The 19,747-nt window shown below is 33.2% G+C and overlaps 4 protein-coding genes and 2 long non-coding RNA genes across 8 annotated transcripts; 4 read left to right on the forward strand and 2 right to left on the reverse strand.

Annotated features, from left to right (window-relative positions):
- Window positions 1–780: 780 nt before the first annotated feature.
- LOC124435370 lies at window positions 781–4,771 on the forward strand. The gene is made up of 3 exons (XM_046985314.1): window positions 781–1,202; window positions 2,355–2,617; window positions 2,761–4,771. The coding sequence occupies exons 1-3, from the start codon at window positions 839–841 to the stop codon at window positions 3,079–3,081; spliced, it is 948 nt and encodes a 315-aa protein (XP_046841270.1). The 5' UTR covers window positions 781–838; the 3' UTR covers window positions 3,082–4,771.
- A 337-nt stretch (window positions 4,772–5,108) lies between these two features.
- Window positions 5,109–8,011, forward strand: LOC124435409 (dephospho-CoA kinase domain-containing protein-like). Of its 2 annotated transcripts, XM_046985355.1 has the most exons (5): window positions 5,109–5,498; window positions 5,659–5,772; window positions 5,859–6,062; window positions 7,026–7,113; window positions 7,555–8,011. In XM_046985355.1, the coding sequence occupies exons 2-5, from the start codon at window positions 5,661–5,663 to the stop codon at window positions 7,568–7,570; spliced, it is 420 nt and encodes a 139-aa protein (XP_046841311.1). In that variant the 5' UTR covers window positions 5,109–5,498; window positions 5,659–5,660; the 3' UTR covers window positions 7,571–8,011. The 2 variants fall into 2 exon arrangements, with proteins under 2 accessions (XP_046841311.1, XP_046841306.1); XM_046985350.1 differs by having other exon boundaries at window positions 5,109–5,772.
- Window positions 8,012–9,274: 1,263 nt separating this feature from the next.
- On the forward strand, window positions 9,275–11,971 carry LOC124435382. The gene is made up of 3 exons (XM_046985320.1): window positions 9,275–9,689; window positions 11,054–11,322; window positions 11,465–11,971. Exons 1-3 carry the CDS (start codon window positions 9,326–9,328, stop codon window positions 11,705–11,707), a joined length of 876 nt encoding a protein of 291 aa, XP_046841276.1. The 5' UTR covers window positions 9,275–9,325; the 3' UTR covers window positions 11,708–11,971.
- On the reverse strand, window positions 9,706–11,188 carry LOC124435432. Its single transcript, XR_006945033.1, has 2 exons — window positions 11,102–11,188; window positions 9,706–10,242 (listed from the first exon to the last, which is right to left on the reverse strand). It is a non-coding gene; the product is annotated as an uncharacterized LOC124435432 (long non-coding RNA).
- A 1,515-nt stretch (window positions 11,972–13,486) lies between the features above and the next one.
- On the reverse strand, window positions 13,487–14,004 carry LOC124435425. Its single transcript, XR_006945032.1, has 2 exons — window positions 13,882–14,004; window positions 13,487–13,668 (listed from the first exon to the last, which is right to left on the reverse strand). It is a non-coding gene; the product is annotated as an uncharacterized LOC124435425 (long non-coding RNA).
- A 9-nt stretch (window positions 14,005–14,013) lies between these two features.
- Window positions 14,014–16,690, forward strand: LOC124435393 (dephospho-CoA kinase domain-containing protein-like). Of its 2 annotated transcripts, XM_046985331.1 has the most exons (5): window positions 14,015–14,274; window positions 14,435–14,548; window positions 14,635–14,838; window positions 15,763–15,850; window positions 16,282–16,690. In XM_046985331.1, exons 2-5 carry the CDS (start codon window positions 14,437–14,439, stop codon window positions 16,562–16,564), a joined length of 687 nt encoding a protein of 228 aa, XP_046841287.1. In that variant the 5' UTR covers window positions 14,015–14,274; window positions 14,435–14,436; the 3' UTR covers window positions 16,565–16,690. The 2 variants fall into 2 exon arrangements, with proteins under 2 accessions (XP_046841293.1, XP_046841287.1); XM_046985337.1 differs by having other exon boundaries at window positions 14,014–14,548.
- Window positions 16,691–19,747: the final 3,057 nt, after the last annotated feature.

A 19,747-nucleotide genomic window follows, 5' to 3' on the forward strand; every position in this document is an offset into this window, starting at 1 on the left:
AAATTACAACTGTTTGCGAAGCACAACACGTCACTCCGGTTGTAATTCTCAAATAAGGGCAAACTGGCTGTTTCAATTTTAAATGTTTTGAGAAGTTATTAAATCAGAATATTGTAAAAGTGCTTGAGAAGATTTATCTGATGATAAGAATTGAATCGTTACCATTTGCCAAAATTATTTAACACCTGGCTGAATCACGGCTACCGGGCTCATTTAATCAGCCCCTTAGATCTTATAACTTAATCAGGTAAAACAATCTTCAACTTCTTCGATTTTTGTCTGTGGCTTTCTCCACCTCTGTTAAGGACAGAACCACTTTCACAGGTCTCCGATTTCCAAAGGATAAATCCAAAACATAATTCCAAAGCATCATGCCCTTAAATGCAAATTCTCCTTAGTTTTCTGTTTACTTCACAGACAACGTTTGTTCTAGCAATAAAAACGTTCTCGCACAGCTTTAAAATTTGTTCAATGTAATGGCTTTGCTAAAATTGTATGTAGGGCTCAGGTTGTCAAATTCACATTGAATATTAGCTCTATACACATGGCAAATCTATGGCCACGACAACAATTTTGTAAACCAAATCAAAGTCCACATCACATAGCTTGCTCCAAATTAGGAAATTGCAAACATTTTCGTTATAAGGTCAGAGCAACTCGAGTTTTGTATTGTTTTCGCAGGGAAGCCCCATCTTCCAATCAACCAGATCAAATCGACCAATCAGAATAAGCCCTTCCAGGCTATTTTTCAGTCTTGGCATTGGCGCTCAGGTTATCAGTTATCAGTCTATGTGACTGTAAGTGCTGTCGAAGGAGCGTCTAGCAGCCTTGATCATACATGACGCAAAATAGAATATCAGAATGTATAACAATGGAGTCACCTAAGACTTGGTACGATAAACTCCTTCTTTCAATTTATTATGGCTTGGAGGAAAAAGACAAGGACGTCTTTCAGTTTTGGTTTCGACACGACAATTCAATGACTGCCATACTTTTGGAACAGCGAAAACCATTGGAATGGTTTAAAAGTCTTGAACAAAATATGAAACTTACCTATTATAACGTGTCCATATTGAAAGAGTTTCTCAACGATACGAGACGTTATGATTTGGTATTTCTGGTTGACGAATATGAGGCAAGGATATCTATCCTCAATTTCTTTCGACAGCACTTGATGAAATTACAGCATATGCGTCAACTAGGTGAGCTATATCTTCAGTGTCTTTCAATCTAATATATTGTCATTTACCTATGAAATTACTCCTCATCAGATATCTTTGTTATATCGACAAAAGTGAGACTGTAATTACGACCTGCAGTAATATGAAAGCGATGCCAGCTTGGATGCCAATGCGGAAGAGACAAATTAAACATTATACAGTACTACATTTCACATTTCCCTTCCTTAAACACCAGCAAATGCCGTTTAAAAACATTTGAATTTTCATTATTCCTCATTGTACTTCGTCATCATCAATTACACTTATAAACAGCAACAGCTTTCGTATTAAAAATGTCTCGTCCTCATATGCGACATAAACACAAGGATAAGGATAGGTGTCCTCACTTGCACTAAACAGCAGTAAGTACAAACATAAGTACATATAAGCATAAAAAGAACGGAGAGTTTGATAATATGGTGCTTATGCCTATGCGTATGCTTATGTAAAGTTATTTTGCAAGTGATGACCAGCTTTAAACATGGAAGCCGTCGTAACTGAGTCGGAACAATAGCTTAAACGCCGTAAGGTCAATCTTTTTGATTTTTCACTCGAATCGAGAAATACAGTGACTTATACCTTTAGTTGTCTTGTTATTAATTGTATGACGAATTAAAAAACTGAACATTGAACAGGATTTTTTACACGTCGTAAGTTTCACTTTCACTATTGATTGTATAAGAAAAAATATTCTCGATTGTTCCATTTTATTCATTTGTCAATTATTTGATCAAATGAACCCCATGCATTTATTTCGAAGTAAAGTAGGCACACGAAGGCTCGAAATTTTTCACAATTCAGCATTCATCCTTAAAAAACCCCATTATTTGTACTTTGTCGCGCACTCGCAACCATTTCGATGAATTTAGTTAAGTTCCAACACAAAAATATTGGATTGAAATGAACGTCTTCTCAGAAGATCAAGAAAAGATCTTAACATAAATTGGCAACATATTAATTCATAGAGCAAAATTAATCATCTTGCAGGCTACCTACTACCTACTATCAACAAAAGTTTACTCTCTTTTCGCGCAAACCATTGAAAGACAGTGCGGCACAAACATCATAGATTCTATTCATTCTATACCGTAATTCTTATTTAAATAGAACTTTGCTATGTCATATTTTTATTAGACGAAATGTTTGAGGACAAATGGAAAAAAAAGAAAAACATACCGTTGGATTTTGTCCAAGGCAGTCACAAGCTACTCCGTGATGTAGGAAAGTCTTGCGAAGTACCTTTAAATAAAATACGAAGTTGTTTCTCCAAAGCAGTTGTTCTTTTAAAGAAGAGTTGCTATGAAGATGATTTAACTTTAGCATCTTCCAAGCTTATCTTCTTGACGAACCTATTTCAATCAAGATTTAAAGATTTTCTCATGAAAGATGCAAATATGGTAAGAATATATTTATTAGTGATGAACAACATAGTATAATTGGATTTCAAAGGTAAAGCCGTATAGGGCATTGCTTGTGAAACAATTTTTTGTTCATTCATTCATGGCCAACTCGATAACTATACAAAATGACCTTTTTACAGTTAAACATAGAGCCTTTGAGTTCTGGAAAGTTCAAGGCACTCGATTGCTCTCGTAGACGAGCTTGTACTCGACGACGTAGAAGACACGCCGCTGTCGAAACTCAAAGATCAGTACGTGGTAAAAGGGAAGTTATTCACTCTTATTTTAGGGATTGCTGGTCGAAACTGATGAGATTACTTCCACTTGCTTTAAGTTTATTATGGCTATGTAAGCCTATGTTGTATGTGGAGTCTATAATATTGAATTTATTTTGCCAAGGCAGGTTGCACCAATCCGAGATAGTGTTGTCATTTTGCAAGTATATTACATTTTCTTCATGAAAAAGATATTGCTATCTTTGAATGAACTTTTAAATTGGATGATCCTGAGATAATTAAAATTTCGCCATTTTCTAGATGGCACTATCCAGGTTACTTGCAACCAGCCTGATGCTTTCATGTTTGAAAATTTCGTGAGTTTATCAAAATGGGCATGAAAATAGTTGACGTTTAGTACATTCGTCTACGTATTTCTGGATGAAATAGAAAAACAAGATAAGATGCTAATTCTTGACTTTTAAAAAAGTGATATTAATGTTGACACTCGATTATTTTTTATCAGTTTCAATATTGATTTCCTTAAGATTTGCTTCCATGAGACTTTTCTGTTAAAGTAATCATGGAGCTCTTTGTTAAAACATTTTCAAAGTACATATGTTGAATTGGATAAGCATTTTTGACTATAACTTTGTTGATCATTAAAAAATTAATACAATTTAACTGTTATGGGCTAAGAGTCAAACCAAAAAAAATAAATTCAAAAGAATTACTGTCATGGGTTAAGATTTAAATCAGGATAAATTATGAAAATTTAACCAATATAAATCAAGACATTAAACATCTCCGAAAAAAATTTATGAAGATCTATGTCAAAATGAATATCTTTTTCATAAGTATTACATGTGAGATAGCAAAGGCTACGTTTTTGGGATGTCACGGTCTCAATTTTGTTGCACAAAGAACATGATGGATGGGTTGAGTCCCCTTTCTTGTTCACTTGTTGTGATGCTCATTGTTTCCTTGTTTTACTGGTATCAGTAAAACTATGATGATAGAAGGAAGATATGAAGCAAGCCATACAATTTATGTTTGTGCATAATGTTCAAACATTTTTATTGATTGAATGCAAAAATAGGCAAGTTTGCCTCAATTGTACAAAATTGTGCATTGAGGTGACATTTTTGAAAATTACACTGAGTCCTAGTGGTACAAAGTTGCAAATAAATAACATAAAGTAATAAGATTGAGCAAACACAATTCATACTACAAAATGTTAATATAGTGTAATGAAAAAGACTTTAAGTAATTACATTTAATATGAATGCAACATTGTTCAATCGGAGAGATTGTTCAAGAAAAATATGCAAGTATGTGTTGATATCTTAAATTGATATCACATTTAGCACATGATATGTAGAAAATTACCGCTAATTTTGGCATTATTGCTGCTAACTTTGGCATTATTTACTCTAATTATTTGTCAAGTATAGCAATGGACATTGGACACTATAATGCAACACATATTTTTTCAGTAAATATTATGATTATAGTTTAGATTTTGATTTAGTACTGACTTGAATTTGACAGAACAAGTAATGGAATATGTTGTCAATTAAACAGGTGTTTAAATAAAATTTTTTGTAGGTTGCCTATTCTTAAAAAAATGCACCAGCATCCCATTTTTTATAATTTTCTATAAAATTATGGGTTCACAAGTTGAATTTGAAACCCATGTCAAAGAAAACTAAAATTGATAAGAGAAATAACTCGGACGTTTCATGTACATACAATTTTTTTGCTTGTTCTGAAAATCAGTCTGTCTGCCTATTGTAAATCTAATGTGTAAAATGCTTTGTTTAATGATGCAATAATCTCAAGGCAAAAATCATGTGATTAAAGTAGTTAGTAATCGTGTAATTGATGTAATTTATTTAATATTACATTTTTACTAAATAAACATTTCACAAACGCTTCTTCTTGTACAATGTGTATTTGCCATGTTGCCTTTCTCTCAGTTATTGAAAAAGTTCAGTTTTTATAATTAATAATTTTTACAGATTTTTCTATTTCCAAAGGCTGAAATATAAAGCCTTCATATTTTGAAGATTTTACGATGGATTTTGTCATTTTACCTTTTAAAATAGTTCCTTTAGGGATTTTTTAAAACATCAATTGTAATATTTTTGATTTCTTTGACAAATTGTGCAGAAGTTCTGTCACACATGGTCAGGCCGTCAGGGCAAGTCAACATTATAAAATTCTAACAACACTTTCCCTAGCGTTAAAACTTACCATTTTACGACACCATGTCTATTTTTCACTGTATTTAGCATTCGACTGAGAAACTAGCAATAAATATGCAAAGTCGGGTTTCTTGCCTTCTTAGTACTTTGATACAATGAAAGAAAGATATAATTTATAATTGTAAGCGTTGTCGTTTGTTGCTGACATGCTGTGGCCAATTGTTGAGGCATTAAGGGCTCTAAAGCATACATTTTCAAGTTTCAACTCTTAGCGCTGTGTCAACGCTGCACCATAACCATGATCAAAGACAAGTCGGCCAAGCAGATATTTCAGCAGGTCATCTGACTCAGTGTTTGTTGTCGATGAATGTAAATAAATATGAAAATGTTAATACAATATGCAATTTAAAACTGAAAGCATTGGTAATTGCCTCAGCGAAACCTGATAGGAGAAAGGTATAATCATAATTGACAAATAGTTTGTGATTTGGAATGGAAGACCATATGGCGTAAAATCTCTTTAACGTTTTTACAACGGTGTAGGATGTTGCGTTTTGTTTTGCCCAAATACTTCTGAACTGAAATGTGCCTAATAGTATTTACATATAAATAATAGAGATGTTTTTGGTTGGATTGACGGGAGGAATAGCAAGTGGGAAAAGTTATGTGGCTTCCATGTTGAATGAAAAAAATTGCAAAATTATTGATATGGATAAAATTGCACGAGAAGGTATAAAATGCTATAAGCTAAATTATCATTGCAGTTGAATTCATCGCAAACTTCAACATTTTAACATTGCTTTCATTTTAATTAAGTGGTAGAGCCTGGAAGACCAGCATGGAAAAGAATCCTGAAAAACTTTGGCAAAGATATTCTTATGTTAAATGGTGAAATAAATAGAACATTACTTGGTGAAATTATTTTTGCTGATGAAAACAAAAGGAGAATTCTAAACAGATGTACACACCCTGCTATTCGGAAAGCTGTGTTTTTCAGGCTACTCAAATTATTTTTTCAAGGTGGGATGTTGAATAGGTAGAAAATAATGAAGAATATGATGTCTGAGTTTAATGTTTTAATCTGGATATTCATATTCTCAATAAGTCAAACGACTTAGGGTTTTCTAGTTGGTATTACTGCATTTCCATTCTTATCTATATTTTATCACAAAAGTTATTTTCAAAAAATCTTCCCTTCTTTTGAAATATAGCTTGTAGTTACTTAAGATGGGGTGAAAAGATTTCCTTTAAAATATACTATGGTATTTTGCATTGAGTGATTCACAAATCTGATTGACTAGCTTCCACAAACTGATCCATTCTAGCATCTTTATTACCACCTGTTTTTTTATGTCTTCTACATTTTCCTGTGAACTCCAAAAACTCCCATAGCACATAGTATTCATTCTTTTCTCTGTTGTTCTTCTTTACCCAGCTGCTTCACTTTTTGTCCAACCAGATAATATATAACAAGGCTTCAGGCTTTATCAACTCTGATATACACTATCTTCAAGAGCACTTAAATATACCCTTGTTTTCTGTTCTCTGTTCTTTCATATAATAATATATCATAAAGAAAAGTACTTTTTATACTAAAAGACTTTGGTCTAGTTTTTACAATTCTTGGGCAACTCTGTACTTGTGAATCCAATTATACAAATTTTATTTTATCTGACATGTAGATTGTAAATTCCTTAATTTTGTAGATGGTTGCTTTACATAAATTTTCGGTTGCTTATATATAAATTTTTGTAGATGGTTGCTTTATTTAAATTTTCCGATGTTTCCATTATGTGTATACAATTTAGCAAAATTTTACTACTTGCATTCCTATCTAAGCTTAAGAACATGTAGCTACCCAACTTTTACTGTTAGAGTAACACTTATACCTAAGTATGTAAATAATGAGTAACACTTATACCTAAGTATGTAAATAATGCCTATTTACAGTCAATAAGAATTATTTACGATCATTTTATGCAGGGCATCGATTTGTCATTTTGGAAACACCATTGTTGTTTGAGTCAGGCATTATTGCATCGTTTATGCACAAAATCATTGTCGTCTATTGGTACGTACATATGTTTGTTTGAAAATACGTGTATGTTCATTCAAAACAGTCAACTGCAATTTGTACAAATGTTGAAAGCGAAAAATGTTAAGATTTGTATAAGTTGACATTTAGTCCAGGGGCAGATCCAGACATAGGCAAAATAAATCACTTCAACATATTGATTGGTTAACTTTTATTCTTTATAAATTTATAGCCAATGACTTTGTTATAAACGTATTTGAATTCTGAAATTAGCGGTTATAATTTATTTTGCCTAACACTGGATCTGCTACCGGGTGTAGCTCTCAAAATTTTACTTTTTTATACTTTTGTCGTCTTTCCTTCAATTCTTCGCAGGGAATTGGTTTTACCATTATTTATTTTGCGCATGCTGAATAATTAAATCAGTTTAGAATTTCTCACTGAGAAATTCAAAACGTTTTTTGTTTATAAATGTAGCGATCCTGATACCTAACTACGTCGACTAATGAAAAGAGATGGTTTTACGAAAGAGCAAGCTGTTCAGAGAATTAACGCTCAGATGGCACTAAGATTAAAATGTGAACGAGCCAATTATGTTGTAGATAATTCTGGTTTACGTGATCAAACCTTGAAACAAGTAGAAAAGATACACTATGAATTGACTAACTCTAACTTTTATCTTCGTGTGAGAATGATATTAGGAATATTTTGTATATCAATAGCTCTGGTTAGTTTATTAATGATCCGATTGCTTTTTTGACTACGTTTTTTGCTTCGCGATCTATGTGAGCAGTAACATAAGGATATAGACTCTTTAGCCGTTCGTGATAACTGTGATCGTTCGTTTTATAAGTTGGCAAGTTTTTATAAAAGTTGTAGAGAAAAAGAAATGATATAGATACGAAATAAAGTATCAACTGAGTATGTATTATAATCAGTTATGGCGTGTATCTTTCATGTATGATTTAAGAATGTATAGATTAATTGAAGATGCTCCTCTTCATTTTGTTGCATTGATTTTTGTACATAAAAGATTGACTATATAATTTCACTCTTGAGGCTGTACAAGACACCAGCAGATTACAGCAAAAACTAAAGTATGAAAATCTGTAGGAAAGCAGAGGAGTAGTTTAGGTTAATCGATGTATTTGCCTGATTTGTTTGCCTGTTGTAAAGAAAGTTTAAACCATCGTCTCCCAGCGTTTCCGTATGGCAACATCAAGTGAACTATCCAAAATTCAAAGTATCAAAAAAATTGAGAAGTATGGGTTGAGTGGAGAAAAGTAGCATTTCAACATCAGAAGCTTTACATTTGTGTGGAGCAAGTCATTTTCCATGAAGCAACGTTGTATTTATATGGAGAACAGTGGTGTGTCTACGGAGACACTTGATCTGCCTGGAGCAGATGCAAATATCTACGGAGAAGCTCTGAAGCTATGGCACATACGGGCCACACAAAAAAGAAGCCAAAAGAACTATGGCCCTAAATAAATATTCCAAATGGCGCGAATCTCAAGATCACCTTTCTAAATCATGACCTGCGAAACATCTAGAGCTGACAGTGCTCAGAGTTTATGATCTGCTAATGTTTTAAGCAAAGTATTTCAAACTTACTGTGCAAAACGTTCTCGCACAGCTTTAAGTTTGTTCAATGTAATGGCTTTGCTAAAAATTGTATGTAGGGCTCAGGTTGTCAAATTCACATTGTATATTAGCTCCATACACATGGCAAATCTATGGCCACGACAACGATTTTGTAAACCAAATCAAAGTCCACATCATATAGCTTGCTCCAAATTAGGAATTTGTAAAGGGGAACTCCACCCTCACATATTGTTGGTCTTAAAAGTTCCATTTTTATGCAAAGGCTACTATATTTTGAAATTGTTACATCAGCTATTTTATTTTTGACAAAGTCGCGTATTCAAGTGCGCTATTTGAGCTGTTTTGAGGTTTGGCAGCATGGGCACAGAATGCGTCAGCGGAAATTATTTGACGTCATATCGTCAAACCGTATTGGAGAGGAGGTAGCATTTTCGTTAAAAGGTCAGAGCAAATTGAATTTTGTATTGTTTGCGCAGAAATGGGGGAAGCCCCATCTTCCAATCTACCAGATCAAAAAATCGACCAATCAGAATAAGCCCATCCAAGCTATTTTTCAGTCTTGGCATTGGGGCTCAGGTTATCAGTTATCAGCCTACGTGAGTGTGAGTGCTGTCGAAGGAACGTCTAGGAACTTTGATCATATATGACGCAAAATAGAATATCAGAATATATAACAGTGGAGTCACCTAAGACTTGGTACGATAAACTTCTTCTTTCAATTTATTATGGCTTGAAGGAAAAAGACAAGGACGTCTTTCAGTTTTGGTTTCGACACGACAATTCAATGACTGCCATACTTTTGGAACAGCGAAAACCATTGGAATGGTTTAATAGTTTAGAAAGAAGTATGAAACTTTCATGGGATAACGTGTCTATTTTGAAAGAATTTCTAAAACATGCGAAACGTTATGATATGGTATTTCTGGTCGACGAATATGAGGCAAGGATATCTATCCTCAATTTCTTTCGACAGCACTTGATGAAATTACAGCATATGCGTAAACTGGGTGAGCTATATATTCAGTGTCTTTCAATCTAATTTATTGTCATTTACCTATGAAATTACTCCTCATCACATATCTTTGTTATATCGACAAAAGTGAGACTGTAATTAAGACCTTCAGTAGTATGAAATTCTTAAAATATCAGGCCATAGAAAATTTTTCGTTTATATGCCTATATGAAGACAGGTCTGATAGGTCACAAAATCAATTTTGATGCACGGAGAAACAGATATCTTAAGCAACTGTTGAGCTACGAGCTTACGAGTTGATAAAATATGAAATAACGATGTATGCAAACATAATGTTCAACGCTGCGATGCCAGCTTGGATGCCAATGCGGAAGAGACAAATTAAGCATTATACAGTACTACATTTCACATTTCCCTTCCTTACACCCCACCAAATGCCGTTTAAAAACATTTAAATTTTCATTATTCCTCATTGTACTTCGTCATCATCAATTACACTTATAAACAGCAACAGCTTTCGTATTAAAAATGTCTCGTCCTCATATGCGACATAAACACAAGGATAAGCATAGGTGTCCTCACTCGCACTAAACAGCAGTAAGTACAAACATAAGTACATATAAGCATAAAAAGAACGGAGAGTTTGATAATATGGTGCTTATGCCTATGCGTATGCTTAAGTAAAGTTATTTTGCAATTGAGGACCAGCTTTAAACATGAAAGCCGTCGTAATTGAGTCGGAACCACAGCTTAAACGCCGTAAGGTCAATCTTTTTGATTTTTCACTCGAATCGAGAAATACAGTGACTTATACCCTTGGTTGTCTTGTTATTAATTGTATGACGAATTAAAAAACTGAACATTGAACTGGATTTTTTACACTTTGTCAGTTTCACTTTCACTATTGATTGTATTAAAAAAATATTCTCGATTGTTCCATTTTATTCATTTGTCAATTAATTGATCGAATGAGCCCCATGCATTTATTTCGAAGTAAAATAGGCACACGAAGGCTCGAAATTTTTCACAATTCAGCATGTATCCTTAAAAAACCCATTATTTGTACTTTGTCGCGCACTCGCAACCATTTAGATGAATTTAATTAAGTTCCAACACAAAAATATTGGATTGAAATCACCTAACGTTTACAAAGAAAAGCTCGAAATGAACATCTTCTCAGAAGATCGAGAAAAGATCCTAACATAAATTGGCAACATATTAATTCATAGAGAAAAATTAATCATCTTGCAGGCTACCTACTACCTACTATCAACAAAAGTTTACTCTCTTTTCGCGCAAACCAGTGAAAGACAGTGCGGCACAAACATCATAGATTCTATTCATTCTATACCGTAATTCTTATTTAAAAAAAACTTTGCTATGTCATATTTTTATTAGACGAAATGTTTGAGGACAAATGGAAAAAAAAGAAAAAGAAAAACATACCGTTGGATTTTGTCCAAGGCAGTCACAAGCTACTCCGTGATGTAGGAAAGTCTTGCGAAGTACCTTTAAATAAAATACGAAGTTGTTTCTCCAAAGCAGTTGTTCTTTTAAAGAAGAGTTGCTCTGAAGATGATTTAACTACAGCATCTTCCAAGCTTATCTTCTTGACGAACCTATTTCATTCAAGATTTAAAGATTTTCTCATCGAAGATGCAAATATCGTAAGAATATATTTATTAGTGATTAACAACATAGTATATTTAGTTTCAAAGGTAAAGCCGTATCGGGCATTGCTTGTGAAACAATTTTTTGTTCATTCATTCATGGCCAACTCCATAACTATACAAAATGACCTTTTTACAGTTAAACATAGAGCCTTTGAGTTCTGGAAAGTTCAAGGCACTCGATTGCTCTCGCAGACGAGCTTGTACTCGACGACGTAGAAGACGCGCCGTTGTCGAAGCTCAAAGATCAGTACGTGGTAAAAGGGAATTTATTCACTCTTACTTTACGGATTGCTGGTCGAAACTGATGAGATTACTTCCACTTGCTTTAAGTTATTATGGCTTATATTGTATTGTGGAGTCTATAATATTGAATTTATAATGTCTATAACATATGTAAGTGAAAAGGCCTTCCCCACCCCAAATAATTAATGATTTCCAGGAGAGCGCATAATAGGAGATATAATAGGAAAGCGCAAGATCTGAAGATCGCTCTACGACGAAGATCCTGAAGATCGCCCTACGACGAAGATCCTGAAGATCGCCCTACGGCGTGAAACTCCGAGTAGCGACAGCAAACACTTGTCCATTTTATTTCATTTTATATTATATACATATATCTCTATACAATGCATGCAATGTGTAACTGTACATCCTGTGTCCCAAGTGCAGGAGTCGCCATTTTACTATGGTGATAGCCGGGAGGGCACATTGTAAAACCCTTTGTACATATATTATGCATATAATATTGCAGTCTACTCTGTGTTTTGCAGCAATATTATATAATTCTGTTTTTAGTGATATTGAGGTTGGCACTCAATTGTTTTCTAGCAGTTTCAATATTAATTTCCTTAAGATTTGTTTCCATGAGACTTTTCCCTTAAAGTAATCATGGAGCTCTTCTTTAACATATTTTCAAAGTATATATGTTGAAATGGAATAACCATTTTCAACTATAACTTTGTTGATCATTAAAAAATTAATACAATTTAACTGTCATAGGCTAAGAGTCAAACCAAGAAAAGTAAATTCAAAAGAATTACTGTCATTGGTTAAGATTTAAATCAGGATAAATTATGAAAATTTAACCGATTTAGATCAAGACATTAAACATCTCCGACAAAAACTTATGAAGATGTCAAAATGAATATCTTTTTCATAAGTATTTGATGTGAGATAGCAAGGCCACATTTTTGGGATTTCAGGGTCTCAATTTTGTTGCACAAAGAACATGATGGATGGGTTGAGTCCCCTTTCTTGTTCACTTGTTGTGATGCTCATTGTTTCCTTGTTTTACTGGTATCAGTAAAACTATGACGATAGAAGGAAGATATGAAGCAAGCCATGCAATTTATGTTTGTGCATAATGTTCAAACATTTTTATTGATTGGATGCAAAAATACGCAAGTTTGCCTCAATTGTACAAAATTGTGCATTTAGGTGACATTTTTGAAAATTACAATGAGTCCTAATGGTACAAAATTGTAAATAAATAACATAAAGTAGTAAGATTGAGCAAACACAATTCATACTACAAAATGTTAATATAGTGTAATGAAAAAGATTTAAGTAATTACATTTAATATGAATGCAACATTGTTCAATCGGAGAGATTGTTCAAGAAAAATATACAAGTATGTGTTGATATCTTAAATTGATATCACATTTAGCACATGATATGTAGAAAATTATCGCTAATTTTGGCATTATTGCTGCTAACTTTGGGCATTATTTACTCTAATTATTTGTCAAGTATAGCAATGGACATTGGACACTATAATGCAACACATATTTTTTCAGTAAATGTTATGATTATAGTTTAGATTTTGATTTAGTATTGACTTGAATTTGACAGAACAAGTAATGGAATATGTTGTCAATTAAACAGGTGTTTAAATAAAATTTTTTGTAGATTGCCTATTCTTAAAAAAATGCACCAGCATCCCATTTTTTATAATTTTCTATAAAATTATGGGTTCACAAGTTGAATTTGAAACCCATGTCAAGAAAACTAAAATTGATAAGAGAAATAACTCGGACGTTTCATGTACATACAATTTTTTTGCTTGTTCTGAAAATCAGTCTGTCTGCCTATTGGTAATTTGAATGTATAAAATGCTTTGTTTAATGATGCAATAATCTCAAGGCAAAAATCATGTGATTAAAGTAGTTAGTAATTGTGTAATTGATGTAATTTATTTAATATTACATTATTACTAAATAAACATTTCACAAACGCTTCTTCTTGTACAATGTGTATTTGCCATGTTGCCTTCCTCTCGGCTTTGAAAAAGTTCATTTTTTATCATCAATAATTTTTACAGTTTTTTCTATTTCCAAAGGCTGAAATATAAAGCGTTCATATTTTGAAGATATTTGGATTTTGTCATTTTACTTTTTAAAATAGTTTCTTTAGCGATTTTTTAAAACATCAAATGTAATATTTCTGATTTCTTTGACAAATTGTGCTGAAGTTCTGTCACATCATGGTCAGGCCGTCAGGGCAATTCAACATTATAAAATTCTAACAACACTTTCCCTAGCGTTAAAACTTACCATTTTACGACACCATGTCTATTTTTCACTGTATTTAGCATTCGACTGAGAAACTAGCAATAAATATGCAAAATCGGGTTTCTTGCCTTCTTAGTACTTTGATACGATGAAACAATGATATAATTGTAAGCGTTGTCGTTTGTTGCTGACATGCTGTGGCCAATTGTTGAGGCATTGAGGGCTCTAAAGCATACATTTTCAAGTTTCAACTCTTAGCGCTGTGTTAACGCTGCACCATGTCATGTCGGCCCAGCAGATATTTCAGCGGGTCATCTGACTCAGTGTTTGCTGTCAATGAATGTAAATAAATATGCAAATGTTAATACAATATGCAATTTAAAACTGAAAGCATTGGTATTGGTAATTGCCTCAGCGAAGCCTGATAGGAGAAAGGTAAAATCATAATTGACAAATAGTTTGTGATTTGGAATTGAAGACCATATGGCGTAAAATCCCGTTAAGGTTTTTAAAACGGTGTAGAATGTTGCGTTTTGTTTTGCCCAAATACTTCTGAACTGAAATGTGCCTAATAGTATTTACATATAAATAATAGAGATGTTTTTGGTTGGATTGACGGGAGGAATAGCAAGTGGGAAAAGTTATGTGGCTTCCATGTTGAATGAAAAAAATTGCAAAATTATTGATATGGATAAAATTGCACGAGAAGGTATAAAATGCTATAAGCTAAATTATCATTGCAGTTGAATTCATCTCAAACTTCAACATTTTAACATTGCTGTCATTTTAATTAAGTGGTAGAGCCTGGAAGACCAGCATGGAAAAGAATCCTGAAAAACTTTGGCAAAGATATTCTTATGTTAAATGGTGAAATAAATAGAACATTACTTGGTGAAATTATTTTTGCTGATGAAAACAAAAGGAGAATTCTAAACAGATGTACACACCCTGCTATTCGGAAAGCTGTGTTTTTCAGGCTACTCAAACTGTTTTTTCAAGGTGGGATGTTGAATAGGTACAAAATTATGAAGAATATGATGTCTGAGTTTAATGTTTTAATCTGGATATTCATATTTTCAATAAGTCAAACGACATAGGGTTTTCTAGTTGGTATTACTGCATTTCCATTCTTATCTATATTTTATCACAAAAGTTATTTTCAAAAAATCTTCCCTTCTTTTGAAATATAGCTTGTAGTTACTTAAGATGGGGTGACAAGATTTCCTTTAAAACATACTATGGTATTTTGCATTGAGTGCTTCACAAATCTGATCCATTGTAGCATCTTCATTACCACCTGTTTTTATTTATGTCTTCTACATTTTCCTGTGAACTCCAACAATTCCCATAGCACATAGTCTTGATTCTTTGCTCTGTTATTCTTCATTTTCTTTCTCCAGCTGTTTCACTTCTTGTCCAACCAGATAATCTATAACAAGGCTTCAGGCTTTATTAACTCTGATATACACTATCTTCAAGAGCACTTAAATATACCCTTGTTTTCTGTTCTCTGTTCTTTCATATAATAATATATCATAATGAAAAGTACTTTTTATACTAAAAGACTTTGGTCTAGTTTTTACAATTCTTGGGCAACTCTGTACTTGTGAATCCAATTATACAAATTTTATTTTATCTGACATGTAGATTGTAAATTCCTTAATTTTGTAGATGGTTGCTTCACATAAATTTTCGGTTGCTTATATATAAATTTTTGTAGATGGTTGCTTTATTTAAATTTTCGGATGTTTCCATTATGTGTAGACAATGTAGCAAAATTTTACTACTTCCTATCTAAGCTTAAGAACATGTAGCTACCCAACTTTTACTGTTAGAGTAACACTTATACCTAAGTATGTAAATAATGATTTCCAATCTGCCTATTTACAGTCAATAAGAATTATTTACGATCATTTTATGCAGGGCATCGATTTGTCATTTTGGAAACACCATTGTTGTTTGAGTCAGGCATTATTGCATCGTTTATGCACAAAATCATTGTCGTCTATTGGTACGTATGTTTGTTTGAAAATACGTGTATGCTCATTCAAAACAGTCAACTGCAATTTGTACAAGTGTTGAAAGCAAAAAATGTGAAGATTTGTATAAGTTGACATTTAGTCCGGGGGCAGATCCAGCCATAGGCAAATTAAATCACTTCAACATATCGATTGGTTAATTTTTATTCTTTATAAATTTATAGCCAATGACTTTGTTATAAACGTATTTGAATTCTGAAATTAGCGGTTATAATTTATTTTGCCTAACACTGGATCTGCTAACGGGTGTAGCTCTCAAAATTTTACTTTTTTATACTTTTGTCGTCTTTCCTTCAATTCTTCGCAGGGAATTGTTTTTACGATTATTTATTTTGCGCATGCTGAATAATTAAATCAGTTTAGAATTTCTCACTGAGAAAACGTTTTTTGTTTATAAATGTAGCGATCCTGATACCCAACTACGTCGACTAATGAAAAGAGATGGTTTTACGAAAGAGCAAGCTGTTCAGAGAATTAACGCTCAGATGGCACTAAGATTAAAATGTGAACGAGCCAATTATGTTGTAGATAATTCTGGTTTACGTGATCAAACCTTGAAACAAGTAGAAAAGATACACTATGAATTGACTAACTCTAACTTTTATCTTCGTGTGAGAATGATATTAGGAATATTTTGTATATCAATAGCTCTGGTTATTTTATTAACGATCCGATTGCTTTTTTGACTACGTTTTTTGCTTTGCGATCTATGTGATCATTCATCCTATAAGTTGGCAAGTTTATATAAAAGTTGTAGAGAAAAAGAAATGATATAGATAAGAAATAAAGTATCAACTGAGTATGTATTATAATTGTCTGTGATAATTTCTTTCTGACGAAATAAGAAATATCTACTATGATAGAAATGATATTGTGAATGGTAATTATCGTTATTTGATAATGTTCGGAAAAAGTCATCTTGGTCTCCCAGAATATAAATTTTTCGTTTCAGAAATTGATTTTGCACGCATGTGAAAACACTATAGAAATTTTTTTACATAAAACCAGCGGTTAATTGTACATTCACAATAAAAATACTTTTACACTTGATTATTTTCGGTGTAAAAACGTATTATCAACTTTCAATTTTTCGGTATTGTTGCAAGTCAGTTATGGCGTGTATCTTTCTGATATGGTTATGATTTAAGAATGTATAGATTAATTGGAGATGCTCCTCTTCATTTTGTCGCATTGACTTTTGTACATAAAAGATTGACTATATAATTTCACTCTTGAGGCTGTACAAGACACCGGCAGATTACAGCAAAAACTAAAGTATGAAAATCTGTAGAAAAGCAGAGGAGTAGTTTAGGTTATCGATGTATTTGCCTGATTTGTTTGCCTGTAGTAAAGAAAGTTTAAACCGTCTTCTCCCAGCGTTTCCGTATGGCAACATCAAGTGAACCATCCAAAATTCAAAGGATCAGAAAACTTGAGAAGTATAGGTTAAGTGTGGAAATCTAGGATTTCAACATCAGAAGCTTTACATTTGCGTGGAGCAAGTCATTTTACATGAAACAACGTTATATTTATATGGAGAACAGTGGTGTCTCTACGAGACACTTGATCTGCATGGAACAAGTTCTCTCTACGGAGAAGCTCTGAAGCTATGGCACATACGGGCCACACAAAAAAGAAGCCAAAAGAACTATGGCCCTAAATAAATATTCCAAATGGCGCGAATCTCAAGATCACCTTTCTAAATCATGACCTGCGAAACATCTAGAGCTGACTGCTTCAAACTTACTTTGCTAAAAGTCGCATCTCGTGATTCTTCATTTTAACCCTATAGAGCCCGTTGTTTCACAACTGCAACAATCACCAAACGAAATTCGTACAAACTTTTGAAAAAGCCCGGTAAAATGACCCGGGCTGATTTTTTGACAGGAAATTCTGTTTAATGTGTGCGACGTGTTTGCGATTTAGCAGCAAATTATAATTCAAAATAAATCGTCGCAGACGGAGACAATATATGCAAATAGTTTGCGAACTGATCAGTTGCTGTATATGTCAATGACGAAGGATAGAGGTTAGTCACGCAACGATAGATAACAACTTTGAAGCTTTACCTTCCTTAACCTACATCACAGGTTTTCTCTTGCCGATCATGTGATAAAATTTAATGAAGAGGGTGTGAAGAGAAGGGGAGTTCTTTAACATGAATAGTCTTAAATAAAACTTCTCATATTAATCTAAATTACTCTGCTCGATCTTGAAGCATTTCCATAAAGTGCTTTACAATAGCCAATTGAAGAACAGCACGCAAGGTCACGGCCAAAACATTTATTATATCGAATTCAGAACAAGTCAAGCATTAAGGCAGAGCTTGTACAAGAGTCTAAAACGTCTTTTATCAAAGAGTGCAGTCACAGGAGTTCAGCATCTCAGACTTAGTCTTAAAATAACATCACAACTTATTATACAATCAAAATGAAGCGAAAAAAAAAAAAGTTAACGTCGTCACATAAGAACTGGTATGACGATCTTCTACTGTCTATTGACAGTGAAATAAAAAAAAGACACAAGAGCATTTTAAAGTTTTTGTTTCGAGACACTTTGCCAGCTATCCTTCTAGAAGAAGGAGAGCCATTGGAATGGTTTCAAAAATTAGAGCATCGGGAGATACTCTCTTGGAATAACGTGTCAGTGTTAAAGGAATTTCTGCATAAAGCAAAACTTTATGATATGGTATCTCAGGTCGACGATTACGAGACAAAGATATCCATACTCATATTCTTTAAACAGCATTTGATGAAGTTACAGCAAATGCATCAACTAGGTAAGCTAATGTTTAATGTACTTACATCCAATATATTAATCCTCTTTGGATATCTTTATTATACGAAGAGTTAGACTGACATCTACGATTATTAGAATCATGGTATACAGCACTTTATGCCTTCATACCTATGCCAATTTAAATGTGAAAACATAAGTACTTGAAGATTAGCCGCTTTTTATTCCCAAAAAACTCGTGTTGCGGAGAAACAGAAACCTCAAAAATGGTTTAGCCAAGAGTTAATATAAGACATATACGTCGCAAATAACATACGCAACATACAATAACATAGACGAAAACATTCAAGACGTTTGGATGCCAAGGCGGAAGAAGCAAGTTAAACATTGCACAGTACCCACAATTGCTTTCCTTACTGAGCCAAATGCCGCTTTGAAAAATTTGATTCTTACAAATACTTTTTTATCATCACAACGCGGCAATACACAGCAACTTTTTGTTTCCCATCAGAATCATTATTTTAGACATGAAAGTCGTCGTAACTATTTTAGAACTCGCTAAGAGTTAAGCGATACATTGTATAGCACGGCAAGTTTAAACTTTAGAACGGCGGCTGTTTGATTTTTCCTACAAATGGTAAAACAGGAAATTACAGTATAAGTTTTTTCATTCATCGTATGAATGTTTATAGAACTAAGCCGTCTAAATATCAATTCTTTTACATTTTCGTGATTTCGCTTTGATAATTAATTGTATGGAGTCGGAAAATTTTATATTCTCAATTATTCACATTCATTTAATGGGCTTATAATCGAATGGATACATTTATTACAAAATAAAAATTTATTACAAAATAAAAATACATATATTTATTACAAAATAAAAAACGCATCCTTAACGCTCAAAGTTTGTGCAATACGCAATGACGCTAGTGACGTAACTTGGTCTTCAAGACTAGGTGGGGGGAGGGGAAGAGGACTTAATTTGCACGACAAAAGGGCGTGAAATTAAATTTGCTAGATAAAAGGTTGCACTATATAAACACATTTTCTTTCTTGTCCAGTTACTAAATTTTGCTCGACAAAACTACAGATTTTATTTGAAGGGAGTCTAAGGGAGATTTTTGGCAGTG

This window comes from Xenia sp. Carnegie-2017, unplaced genomic scaffold, assembly GCF_021976095.1.
Source record: "Xenia sp. Carnegie-2017 unplaced genomic scaffold, XeniaSp_v1 HiC_scaffold_1, whole genome shotgun sequence".
Taxonomy (NCBI): Eukaryota; Metazoa; Cnidaria; class Anthozoa; order Malacalcyonacea; family Xeniidae; genus Xenia; species Xenia sp. Carnegie-2017.